Source organism: Caretta caretta, chromosome 13, assembly GCF_965140235.1.
Source record: "Caretta caretta isolate rCarCar2 chromosome 13, rCarCar1.hap1, whole genome shotgun sequence".
NCBI lineage: Eukaryota > Metazoa > Chordata > Testudines > Cheloniidae > Caretta > Caretta caretta.
This window is the reverse complement of record NC_134218.1, coordinates 14,286,938-14,300,449: the sequence shown is the minus strand read 5'-3', so window position 1 is coordinate 14,300,449 and position 13,512 is coordinate 14,286,938. Positions and strand designations below refer to the sequence as shown.

At 43.2% G+C, this 13,512-nt stretch overlaps 1 protein-coding gene across 1 annotated transcript; it reads left to right on the top strand.

The window, feature by feature from the left end:
- The first annotated feature begins 9,730 nt into the window (after positions 1 to 9,730).
- PFDN4 (prefoldin subunit 4) lies at positions 9,731 to 13,300 on the top strand. Its single transcript, XM_048820355.2, has 4 exons — positions 9,731 to 9,873; positions 10,880 to 10,987; positions 12,108 to 12,251; positions 12,874 to 13,300. Exons 1-4 carry the CDS (start codon positions 9,850 to 9,852, stop codon positions 13,003 to 13,005), a joined length of 408 nt encoding a protein of 135 aa, XP_048676312.1. The 5' UTR covers positions 9,731 to 9,849; the 3' UTR covers positions 13,006 to 13,300.
- The last annotated feature ends 212 nt before the right edge of the window (positions 13,301 to 13,512 follow it).

The window sequence follows — 13,512 nt, the reverse complement described above, 5'->3', positions numbered from 1 at the left end:
TGATATGGAGTCACTAAGAGACAATATGCAGTTTTTATAGTCACTTGTCAGAGAAATGCTGATACTTTATTAAATTGATGGTAAAAAGATAGCGATACAGAGCTAATGTTATAGGCCCAGAGCCTTGTGTCTGGCTGAATAGTGGCTGGTGCATGTCCTGAGATGATGGGGCAGTGGAGAGACAGACCTGCTTTTCTGCCAGCTGTGCACGTCTTTCATTCTGGTGCTATCTGCCACAGTGGAGTGAGGAAGAATAGCTCCAGGGCTGCACTAAGTTATAATGAGGGCCACTCCACTGGACCAGAATCACTGGAGCATAGAGCTCTTTGGTCACACCACTTCCTGCCCCAACATGTTTCCTATGTGAGTCGAGTAGAGACATCAAAACAGATTTATTCCACCAAAGAATTCCTCTGCACAAGGGGAATCTCTAGCTGCTTCCCTAGGGGAGCTTTCTGCCTGCTTTGGGTTGCCTGAGCTCAGTGGGTCAGGTTGATACTTGCAGAATGACCTGAAGCCCTACACTTAATGCTTGGAAAAAAAGGAACCTCCCATTGCGGTGGGGATGATCTGGCTCAAGGGTGGTTAGAAAAAAAAACTGATCTGGGGATGAAAAGAGACTTCACATAATATGGCAATGAATTCTAGCACTGAAAAGAGAGAAGCTTGAAAAACACATTGCCTTCACATCAAGAGCAAATTGTTGTGTCTGAACAGGATTGGGCTAGATTCTTTGTGGGAGGACAGAAACATTATTTCTCTGGACAGAGCATGCTCTGAAAATCTGTGAGCTCACATTAGAAAGGTCAGAGACAGGGTTTGTCCTGTAAACATGTAAGACTGTAATGGGCTAATGTATGAGTGAGTATATGTTGCTGATTAAGCCATTAGCTATTTTTTAGAAATGACATTGGCCATACCTGAAGGAAGTTGCTGTTTTGCTTTAATTTAAAAACCCCTCAACCAAGAGATCCTGTCTTTACAGTGAAATCTGGTGTAGAATGTGGCTTTAGATCCTGACCAAGAGGGATCCCCTGGAACAGTAAACTCCATTTGGCTAGTCTGAAAGCAGTACATAGATCAACCTCAGTACTACTACATGCTTCCTCATTAAATCTCACTCTTGTTATTGGTTTCAGAGTAGCAGCCGTGTTAGTCTGTATCTGCAAAAAGTGTTGGATCATATTAAAGAAGATCTGTATTAAAATCACAAATGAGTTTGATTCCCCATAGTTTAAATTCCAGGGTATTAGTAATTAAGAGGTCTCTTGGTTTTTGGTACTGTTTCTCTCCCTCTATGTGTGAAACTTGCAAGCTGCTAATTGTGTTAGTACATTCTAAGACAGAGTCTGTTCTCAAAGCAATTCACAGAGAGAGAGACTCAAAGCAATACTCTGTAACAACAGAAACAGCACCCAGAGACTCCCCGCCCTTTTGTTGTATTAACAATTGTGATTAAAATAGAGATAGAGGATGTATGTGGATGGATGCTTGGTGTGGATAATAACTGAATGATCAGGGAGGTGCCAGCCTAAGAATCCAGTGTCCATCGGCTGAAGAAGGCGTCAAGTGGAAATAACCAGAGGACCCCCGGAGGGCAGACTGGAATCTACCCAACAGCCTCAAGAATGGGAGAACCAAAGAACAAGATAACATCTAGCAGCACGGAGCCGTCAGGAATGTGCCATCTGCTGATTGATTTAGCAACAGCATGATGAAGCAATTCCCATGGACTGGCATAGGAAGAAATTCCTATAAAAATGGACTCTAGAAAGTGAGAACTTTGTGGGGGGGTCTGATTCTGCAAACCAACTTTCAGGAGCATCAGATGAGCATCTGACAAGGCCCTGCTCCCTCCTCATGTCCAGGCCACCTGGCCAGTGGCTTGGCCTGAGCAACTCTAAGGCTGGTAACTATGATAACAACCTTGTAACCTCTGTGTGTGTATGTGTGTGTGTGTATGAATGAATGTGTGAATAAATATGAGATTGAATGGAATGTTATAACTATAACTAACTGCTTACTATGATTCTTTCTGTATTCACAATAAATGTGGTATTTTGCCTTTTCCTCTTTAATAAGATCCTGCTGGTTTTTAATTTATTGGTACAACAAAAAGAACAGGAGAACTTGTGGCTCCTTAGAGACTAACAAATTTATTAGAGCATAAGCTTTCGTGGGCTTCAGCCCACTTCATCGGATGCATAGAATGGAACATATAGTAAGAATATATATATATATATATATATATATATATATATATACACACACATACAGAGAAGGTGGAAGTTGCCATACAAACTGTGAGAGGCTAATTAGTTAAGATGAGCTATTATCAGCAGGAGAAAAAAACTTTTGTAGTGATAATCAGGATGGCCAATTTAGACAGTTGACAAGAAGGTTGAGGATACTTAACTTAGGGAAATAGATTCAATATGTGTAATGACAGAGCCACTCCCAGTCTCTATTCAAACCCGAGTTAATGGTATCTAGTTTGCATATTAATTCAAGCTCAGCAGTTTCTCATTGGAGTCTGTTTTTGAAGCTTTCTGTTGAAAAATTGCCACCCTTAAATCTTTTACTGAGTGGCCAGAGAGGTTGAAGTGTTCTTCTACTGGTTTTTGAATGTTACGATTCCTGATATCAGATTTGTGTCCATTTATTCTTTTGCGTAGAGACTGTCCGGTTTGGCCAATGTACATGGCAGAGGGGCATTGCTGGTACATAATGGCATATATCACATTGGTAGATGTGCAGGTGAACAAGCCCCTGATGGCGTGGCTAATGTGATTAGGTCCTCTGATGGTGTCACTTGAATAAATATGTGGACAGAGTTGGCATCAGGCTTTGTTTCAAGGATAGGTTCCTGGGTTGGTGTTTTTGTTGCGTGGTGTGTGGTTGCTGGACAGTATTTGCTTTAGGTTGGAGGGCTGTCTGTAAGCGAGGACTGGTCTGTCTCCCAAGATCTGTGAGAGTGAGGGATCTTTTTTCAGGATAGGTTGTAAATCTTTGATGACGCGCTGGAGAGGTTTTGGTTGGGGGCTGAAGGTGACAGCTAGTGGTGTTCTGTTATTTTCTTTGTTGGGCCTGTCCTGTAGTTGGTGACTTCTGGGTACTCTTCTGGCTCTGTCAATCTGTTTTTTCACCTCAGCAGGTGGGTATTGTAGGTTTTAGAATGCTTGATAGAGATCTTGTAGGTGTTTGTCTCTGTCTGAGGGATTGGAGCAATTGCGGTTGTATCTTAGAGCTTGGCTGTAGACAATGGATCGTGTGGGGTGACCTGGATGGAAGCTGGAGGCATGTAGGTAATTATAGCGGTCAGTACGTTTCCAGTATAGGGTGGTGTTTATGTGACCATCGCTTATTAACACAGTAGTGTCCAGGAAATGGACCGCTTGTGTGGATTGGTCTAGGCTGAGGTTGATGGTGGGATGGAAATTGTTGAAATCATGGTGGAATTGCTCAAGGGCTTCTTTTCCATGGGTCCAGATGATGCAGATGTCATCAATGTAGCACAAGTAGAGTAGAGGTGTTAGGGGATGAGAGCTAAGGAAGCGTTGTGGCTATTCTTCTCTTCTTACTCCCCAGGGCATCTGTGAGTTTTACCAAGTGATTTCAGAACAGAGGGAGCGTTACAAAACTCACAGATTACACTCTAACCTAGGAGACATTATACTGATTAGGTGGCGGATTTAACGGTTAATTTTAGGGAATTAATAGTGCTCTTTCCCAGGGTATGATGATTATCTAAGTCAACATCATTGTTAACTGATTGATCTATTGATTCACTCTTAACTGTGCCCTTGATTTGATCATTGTATCGTTTCATTCTTAATTAGTTTTATTGAAGTCATAATAGTTTTAGTCCTAGTGACATTTTTGCTTAATATCTGCTCACTTATTCTATTTAATAGAACTCATGAAAAGTACACAGAACTGGTTTATTCTTTCCAATTGAAACATGCGTCCAGGACTATGAGAAATAAGGTCAATTAACCATGTTACTTGAGAATCTCTTGGCCATCTCCTTGAAATAAAACCTTTATCCCTCACACAAGGCCTAAGCTAACAATGCTATATCTAGTTTATTTTATGAGAGGTGTAAGTCTAGATACGCTAAGCAAAGGATTTCTTTTAATTCCATTTTCTCTGTTTTTAATAAATCTTTTTCTGAAGAAATCCAGCTGTTGTGGGGTGTTTCGAGCAGTCCATCCCTAAGGAGAAAAACATCCTGCAATCTCAAAGGACAGGATAAAGAGTATATGAGACTATAACACAGTGGCCTGCATCTTTAAGGGGCAGGTGGCCTGGGGTTAACCAGCACTGTTTAATTAGCCCTGTCCTGCCATACCTGTGCTGGGTGCAGGACTTTAAAAAGGAGGAAGCCCAGCAGTTTAGGGGGTGGCTGTGGAGTAAAGCAGTTGAGCTGGGGGTGTGTGTGGCTGGAGAGTGGAACTATAGGAGTAGAGTTCATTCCTCTGGTGGATCCCCTGGAACAAGGGGCTAGGCTGCAGGCAGTCAGTCTGGGGGGCCAGAGAGTTACAAGAGGAAAGGGGAGTGCAGAGATGGGTGAAAGATGTTGGTAGTGTTTACTTTTGTTTGTAGTTTTGGTCTTCTACTGAGAAGCCCTGGGGCCTACTGCTCTGTTAAAGATGAGTGTGATGCTGTTGGCTGTAGAAGGAATGTGTTGGTGGCCCAGGTGAAAACTGTATAAAGGGAGGTTAGCTGGGAGAAGCCAGCTTGGGTAGTGATCAGTTACAGCTGGACTTGAGGGTTGAATTTTGAAGTGACCTGGCCATGGAAGACCCAGATATAGTGACCAATAGGAGGGAGACTAAGGGGAAGGCTCAACACCCAGCCACAAGAGCGTTTTGGCTGGTGAGTCACTTCTGTGCACATGGGGCTCACTTTGGGGCAGGAACCTATAACAGGGACCTTGGGCTTGTCTTCACATTCAGTGCTACATTAGTGCAGCTGTGCCTCTGTGGTGCTCTGGTGAAGATGCTACTATACTGATGGGAGAGCTTCTTCTATCTGCATAGTCAATCCACCTCTCTAAGTAGTTAGGCTGATGGGAGAATTTCTTCATGTCAACATAGCACTGTCTCCACTGGGGGTTAGGTTGGTATAATGACTTTGCTCAGGGGTGTGGATTTCTCACACCGCTGAGTAACATGGTTATACTGATCTTGGTCTGTAGTGTAGACCTGGCCCTAGCCAGCTTCCATCAACTCTGTCTGTGCCCTTTTTTCCTTTCCCACTGAGTTGTACTCCAAAAGCTAGGTCAAGTAATGGCTGGGAAAATGCTCAAAGAACCAAGGAGGAGGCATGAGTTGAAGGGTGGTTGGGTTATAAGTACTAAAAGGACAGATCGATGGACTGAGTCCCTGCAAACTGAGAGTAAGTTCATATAAAAACAAAACTCAAGCAAGAAAGAGTGAGCCATTTCGTGCCACTGAAAGAGAAATTAGGTCACTGAGTTCAATAAGTTTATCTTATGCCACCCCCTAGAAACTTGTATCTGTGCACAATTTTTCCTTTCCTTATAGAAGAAAGAACAACAGTGAGTTCATCTTGGCAACACAAACTCACCACAAATCCTGCCTAAGCATGTAGGAGAAGAGACAGTTTCAAAGCTTTGGAAACATCCAGTTGCTATTAACTCCAATCCTTTTATGTTGATGGAAATTAAATTGGCTCAGATATAACTGTGTTATTCATCTAATGCAGCTACAGGAATAGCTTTGACCTAAATCATACCCTTTCATGGTGGAACCCTTAAGAAGGGAAAAGAGAACTCTGGCACCTCTGGGAAGTTCACATTGCAGAGAATTCAGAGATGTAGGTTTCTGACTACTAGTGTAATGAAAGGAGGGGTTCTGGAATACAGGTGGCTGGAAGTGGTTTTGCTTTCCCAAATCTTCAATATTTTGAAGACTTTTCTCATACTAATTGGGACAAAAAGTTAAAAATCTTACCAATGTTTGCAAATGGTGCTTTTTTATTCCCCTTCTTTTTTTGAGGAGAGAGAATCGGGCCAATTGAAATGTTTCATTTTGATCATGCCAAAACATTTTGAAGATTTTATTTTATATATTTTACATTCTTTTTACTACAAACTAACTCCAATTTTGAAACAGTCATTTTGAACCACAAATGGAATATTTTTAATTTAGAACAATTTTGAAACTTTTCTTTTTTCAAAAATTTTTAGAAACCGGTAATTCATTGAAATGGACAATTTCTCTTTTGATGAATCTGTATTTTCCACAAAAAGCTTTGTTGAAAAATTCCTGGCCAGCTCCAGTGCAGACAATATCCCAACTTCTCAAAATCACAGGATTTGTGAGGATTTGTGAGGAGCCCACAGATAACAGGACAGGAATCAGACTTCTTCCTTGTCTTTACTTGGCATCTGAATTGCTATTGTGCATCTCCCTGTCTAATGAGGGAAGAAGCATTAACTCTTCTCCATTGCTGCTACGAAGTCTCTTCTAAAACTAATGAGCCCCAACTGTTTGGTGTTAGCAGGGAGCAGTTTCTGTAAGCCATTGCTCCTTGTGTCTATAGCTCTTGGGGCATTTTCATCCACTTTTACTCCCATCTGTTGCTTTCCACGGATAGCATCACTTGTTAACTGGATTCATTTTTATGAACCTTTTGTGGAGGAAGGATGGCCTGGTGGCAGAAGCACAGGGCGGGGAGTCAGTAGCTTTAGATTCTATTGGTTGTTCTAACACACATTACTTAAGCACTTATGCTCCAAAATACTCAATTATTGGGTGCCCAACATTAGATACCTTAGATGCTTCAATCTGGGCACCTACAGTGTTGGCCTTAAATTATCTGTGCCTCAGTTTCCACATCTCTGAAATGGAGTTAATACCTACTTGGCTACCTCACAGTGTTGATGTGAATATTAATTAATGTTTGTAGAGAGTTTTGAAATCCCTGCATGACAGGTATTAGGGAACTGTAAAACACTAATTTTGGGGTTGGCACATAACCATACACACGTTGATACTTTTCTATTTGTTACTTTTTTGTGTGTCTGTATAATTATTTTCTTCTTTTGATTTTGAAGGTTTCCTAATTTATTTTATTAAAAATAACCAAGAGAGAACACATGTACAGGAAAGATGGCTCAGGAAAATGGATCACTAAACAGTAAATAGGGTTGCTTCCAATAACCTTTGCATATCTGAGTCTCCTGCAATTGTTATATATGCCAGTTAATACACCCTGAAATCTAAGACTCATATCCTGCAAACCGTTTCAAATGTTTAACTTTTTGTACAAAGGAAGTCCTTTCCAGTTGAGTTCACTGAGACTACTTACAGTAAATAAAGTGCTGTACATGTTCTAATCCACTGTGAATAAATACTAAAATAGTCATTGCGCCAAAGAGAGCAAGCAAATGGGCATGACTCTGTAGTCCCATTTAGGGTTAGGGTGTCCACCTGGGAGGGGGATGATCCTTGATCCAGTCTCCCTGCTCCAACACACCATTATTTATCCTGAGTGCAACAACTTCAACAGGAGAAATTGAGGAAACACCCACCCCCATCAGAATGTTCCATTGCTCAGTAGGTAGCATGTTCTGCTGAGAGGTGGGAGACCTGTTCAAAGCCTTACCCTCCCAGGGGAACTGAACCTGGATCTCCCACATCCCATTATCTAATCACTGGACAAAAAGTTGTAAGGTGGGCAGAGGCACCCCACCTGTTTTGTGTGAACTGAGACAAGTGCCTAACTCATTGGCTCAAGAAGAGCTATAGGTGTTAAGTCATCGGATACCAGGTGGCAGGTTCCTGTTCATTGATCACTAAGTTGATACAGGTGTCTCCTCCCTGCAGCCTGTATTTAGTTGCCAATCTCCAAGAGAGCAGTGAGGCTTAGCATCCACCTTCTAGTTAGTGTCTCCCATTGACTAGCTTAGGCAGCTCCCTACCCAGCATGCTGGATTTTGTGGATCACAGTCATATGTGCTTATTTCTCCCCATTCGTTATATAAGGAGCTTAAGTGCCTAACTCAGCTTTGTGGATTACAGTGTTGTTCCTGTGAATTTCTAGGTACCTAAAAGTGTTAGGCATTGCAAGATCAAATCTCTTCATGAATCCCACTGCCTTCAACTCCTATTGATATAGGTGCACATCAAAGACAAGAACATTATAACAAAATATATAAGTATTTTGCTTCTTGCCATAGCTTACATTGAAAGCTTTTTGGCTAGCATGTATAACAGCTGCAGAAAAGACACATTTGCAAAGGTTATTGTTATGAACAACATTTTTCTTGGAAATCCCCATTTTTTATCTTTAGTGCTACAGTATTTATCTTGCTCTTCTGACATCAGTGGGAATTGAAGACACACAACATCACCCTCTGGCAGTGCTCAGTAGACTGCAGGATTAGGCACTTAGGGACTACTAACCAGTAGCAGAATTTCAAGGGCCAGATCTCAAACCTTGCTCTGGCTGCTTTGTGTCAGTCAGTAGCAATTAAAAAAAAAATGCTTTTCTGAAGTCAAGGTAACTGAGGCTTGAGGGAAACCGCACAGCTGTATCCACAAGATCTCTTGCAAATATTAGGGAGGTAGCCCACCAAAGCTACTTTCCATCAGTCAAATTACTCTCAAAACCTTGGCTAGTTGTCAGCTCGCCAAACACGGCATCAGCCATGCACATCTACCAAGGCTCCAGGCTCTTGAATGTTGGGCATTGCACTAACAGCAACTGGTTGTCAGGAGTCCACTGCAGCCAAAACACACCCCCGCAGCTGTGGTTATGAAATGTTATGGTGACCTGATTTTTTTCATAGCTGTGATATAAGCTAAATAAATAAACCAAAGCATGTGGAGGCAATTATGCAGTGCAAATGCCAACTTCCCTTATTTCTATTTAGGAAAAAACATCCCTCTGTTTTAACAAAAAGGTTATTGTTTGTTCACAAGGTCTCTCCAGAAAGGAATATGCAGTTGAAGAACTTTTCCCCCCACCTCCAGTTATTTCCACAAGACAGATGCCCCTGGGAGAGGACTAGTCTTGTGGTTAAGGCACCGGCCTAAGACTAGAGAAACCGGGGACCAATTCCTGGCTTGGGCACAGCCTTCCTGTGTGACCTCGGCCAAGTCGCTTCATTCCTCTGTGCCTCCATACCCCCATCTGTACATGGGGATAACACTTCCTGATCCCGGAGGAGTACGTGAGGGTAGATGTCCTTAATATTCAGGTGGCGCTCAGCTACCGCAGTCAGCAGAGGCCGTTGGCACCAGCAGCCTTTATTAATATTTTATGTACGGGACTGTAATTAATGTAATTGATTCGTATTCATTATAATAAATGGAATGCTGAGTGGGGACATGGAGAAGGGTGAAGCACTGGTTCCCCCAAGCCTGGGGAGTGCATTGGGCGACCGCCCCCTCCCCTCCCAATAATGAGGGCGTCACTGTGGCTGCTTCCCCCAGGTGTGGATGGGCGCATTGCGGGGGAGGGGGAACACTACTGTAAAGCTCTCCTGCGCTACCCTGGGCTCCCTCTTTCCATGTGCTGGCTCGTAGCGCCACCTAGCGGCAACTGCCACGGCCGGCATCTAAGGCCCCCTATTCTGTCGGCGGATAAGTATCCCGCTGACAGCGCCTTTAAGCGGAAAGTACCAAGTGTGGAGGTTCTTGTTCATACGTTATTTGATTTGAGGTCTTCCCAGCTCGGTCGGGATGGGGGTCGGCGAGCGCGGCCGAGTGAGCGAGGAGCGTCACCGCGGCTGAGCCGGGACCGACCTAGGCCGGGGCGAGGGAGCTGGTAACTGGGATCTCCCCCTCCGCAGATGGGCCAGTAGTTCAGTCCAACATGGCTGCCACCATGAAGAAAGCGGTGAGCGCGGGGGGGACCCGCCTCGGGAAACTTTGAGTCCGTCTTCCCGCTCTGCGTCCCCCTCCGGCTGCGGGGCCGGCTCTGCGCCGCCTCCCTGCCCCCGTCCGAGGGGCCCCCTGGCGCCGCTCTGCTCCCCCCTCGTCTGAGGGGCCCGGGGCCTGCTCTGCGCCTCCTCCCCCCAGGCTTCCCCTCCCCCCCCTCCGCGGGGTTGGCGCTGCCTGAGCGGCCCCGGGAGGCACCGCTGGCTCGCCCTGTGGCCCGCCCTGTCCTCGGGCTGGGCGCTCCCTGTCCTCGGGGAGTGCTGGGTCTGTAGGGGAGCCTCAATCCTTTCCCCGGCATTGGGGGGGCGGCACTGATCCCTCCCGCCGCTCCCCTCCTGCTGCTCTGTGTGTTGTGTGCTCCCACGGGCACTTCCCTGGTACCCCTGGGTATGCGCTGGGGCTCCCTGTTGGCTTCCCCGCCCCAGGAGAGGCAGGAATGGCCCCTCCCCCCCCCCCATGCTTTTCAACTTGGTGGGGGTCCCTTGGCCTAGTCCCTGCGTGTGCCCGTTCATGTTTTCTCCACAGTGCTGGTCAGTTTAAAAGGTAACTGACTATTTTACTGTCAGGTCTACACCGAAATCTCTTGGCCTAAAAATGATTGGGAGGGAGCAATTTAGTTTCTTGATGTTTCTCAAGAGGCAAAAGCCCCAGTGTAGATGCGCTTAAATCAGCATAAAAGTGCTTTTGTCAGTATCCTACTGGGGGAATGAGTATAAGCTATACTGGTAGAATCACTCTTTTGCCGATATAAGCTGTATGCAGAGGAGGAGCATCTGCTGGCATAACTGTACTGGCAAATCTTTTCTAGTATAGACCTGTCCTTAGGAAAGAAACTATGAGAAATATAAAGTTTGTCATTTTTTACCTAAAAGTTAACAATCTTGGCAGTATTACTTCATCTTCATTCTCCCTAAAAACATTATATAACAATTCAATCTTCTCTGTAACCTCTCCCCCCTGTGCAGGCTGCTGAAGATGTCAATGTTACTTTTGAAGATCAACAGAAAATTAACAAATTTGCAAGAAATACCAGTAGGATCACAGAGCTGAAAGAAGAAATAGAAGTTAAAAAGGTACCTTTGCTATCTACTGACATGTTGTCAGGGGCACTGAGCTTATCTTTGATACAGCTCAGAATTGGGGTTCAAATCTGTAGTAGGGGCTGGAGGGCACTATAAGTAGAAGAACTTTGGTTCTGGCTTTGCTTTTGGAGTCTAGTCTGTCTATAAAGTCAGTTTGAAAATAGCTAAAGGAAATGAAGATGGAAAAAGTGATTAGGTATAGGAAGTAATGCTGCGAGAAGCACAAATGACTAACACATTCAAGATAAATATATCTTCTACTTGTGCAATGCTTAGAACCCCTTAATTGTCATTTATGGGGAAAAAGGTGGTTATAGGTGTGCGTCTGGGGATTAATCAAGGATTATTCAGACCTTTTGCTAAACTTTCTGGGCCAGACTCCCCACAGCATTACTCTAGAGTTATGATGGTGCTACTCCGTTGAAATCCTAATCCACAATTGCTGACTTCATTTGAAGTGGCCTTACTGCAGTATATGTGAACCCCTTATGTTTAACAATCTGTCCCAGCTTGTATTTAGCTCAGGCATAAGAAGGGCCATAACTGGGTCAGACCAAAGGTCTGTGTAGCCCAGTATCCTGTCTTCTGACAGTGGCCAATGCTTCAGAGGGAATGAACAGAACAGGGCAATGGAGTGATCTATCCCCTGTCATCTAGTTCCAGCTTCTCACAGTCAAAGGATTAGGGGCATCCAGAGCATGGGGTTATGTCCCTGACTATCTGGCTAATAGCCATTGATTGACCAGTCCTGCATAAACTTATCTATTTCTTTTTTTGAACAGTTATACTTTTGGCCTTCACAACATCCCATGGCAACAAGTTCCACAAGTTGATTGTGCAGTTTGTAGAGAAATATTTCCTTACCTGCCCCAGATCTGAAGAAGAGCTCTGTGACTCTCAAGAGCTTGTCCCTTCCACCAACAGAAGTTGGTTCAATAAAATATATTACCTCACCTACCTTGTCTCTCCCAAGTATACCTGACAGTTCTGCTGATCCTCCTCCAGATTATGCCTCTACAGCTCAGAATAGCTTTGATTATAAAGTAGATGTTAATGCATAAATCACATTGGATAAGGTGACCAGTTTTTTGACTGTGTTTTGACTTCACAGAAACAACTTCAGAATTTGGAGGATGCATGCGATGACATGATGATGCTTGATGATGATGATTCCATACTGATACCCTATCAGATTGGTGATGTCTTTATCAGTCATTCCCAAGATGAGACACAAGAGATGCTGGAGGAGGCAAAGGTTTGTGAGGGTGGGAAAGTCCCTTTGATATATTCAGTGCTACATTAGGATTAGCATTAGGATGGGTGTTCTGATGGTCATGAGCTGTTCATCTGTCGCTTAGAACCTTTCTCTTTCTGAATATCTTTGACATAGTACCAGGTTAAATATTAATAATGACTCTAGTCTGAAATCTCCAAGTTAGCTACAGAAGAAGTGCTGCATGGGCAATAACAGCGCAATTGTTCCCCCTGCTGCCTCATCAGCGTGTATTATGCTGATCTGGAGGAGTGATGGGACTATATACAAGGGTGCTGGGCCATGATTCAGTCTTTGGCTTTTGCTGAGCATGCACTCGTATTTTCTGATGTAGATCTACCTCTCTATTAGTAACTGAAGAGATGCCACCAACAAACTTAACGTGTGGCCGAGAACAGCTAGTGGAGAGTAATTGTTTCTGGTCACTACTGACGTGGATTTGAACTTGCAACTGAAAACTCTGAATTCTGTCCTGTTCCCAGTCCAGGAATCCTCTTAAATAATTGGAATATAGTTTGCTTGACATATGTAATCTATAGGTAAACAAATGAGAAACTTTGCTTCTCATGCTTTGGTATTAATTAACCAATATTTTGTCTTCCAGAAAAACTTACAAGGAGAAATTGAAGCGTTAGAATCTCGAGTGGAATCAATTCAGAGGGTATTATCTGACCTGAAGGTTCAGCTTTATGCAAAATTTGGAAACAATATAAACCTTGAGGCTGATGACAGTTAATTTTTTTTTTTAAATACACAGGATGTAGTTTTTTGTATTGGTTTATTAAATGTGACTCTTGACATTTCTCTTCTTTCCAATAATGTTTTTTAAAAAATCCTACTCCTTTATTGTTTTATAGCTTTCCAGTCATGAGTTCTACCTATATAATGAAAGCTTTCTTATTTTGCTTACCTACAATTATTTATTTGTTTCAGGAAAAGCAATAGCCTTCCATGTATTGCTGATGCACATCAAGACTGAGATCTTTACGTTCTCTTTATTAAAATAATAATAAAGTCAAGCAAATATCATACTTTTCCCTTGTTTTTGTTTGTGGAAATTACTATCCAGAGTGTGTGAAATGCTAAAAATCTGAAATTTCTGCAGTCAAATATATTGGCTTAATCTGTCCTCACTGACAATAATGGTTAACAATTGTTCTATAATACTTTAGTATGATTATGTTTAATGATGCTCTTACCTGCTTTGTAAATTGCTTTGATGTCTATTGATGAAAAGCACAAT

Excerpts from the sequence above, each read along its gene's own strand:
- PFDN4 (XM_048820355.2), top strand. The coding sequence starts at position 9,850 with ATGGCTGCCACCATGAAGAAAGCG. Across the intron at positions 10,988-12,107 it reads AAGAAATAGAAGTTAAAAAG|AAACAACTTCAGAATTTGGA; the intron begins GTACCTTTGCTA and ends TTGACTTCACAG. Across the intron at positions 12,252-12,873 it reads AGATGCTGGAGGAGGCAAAG|AAAAACTTACAAGGAGAAAT; the intron begins GTTTGTGAGGGT and ends TTTGTCTTCCAG.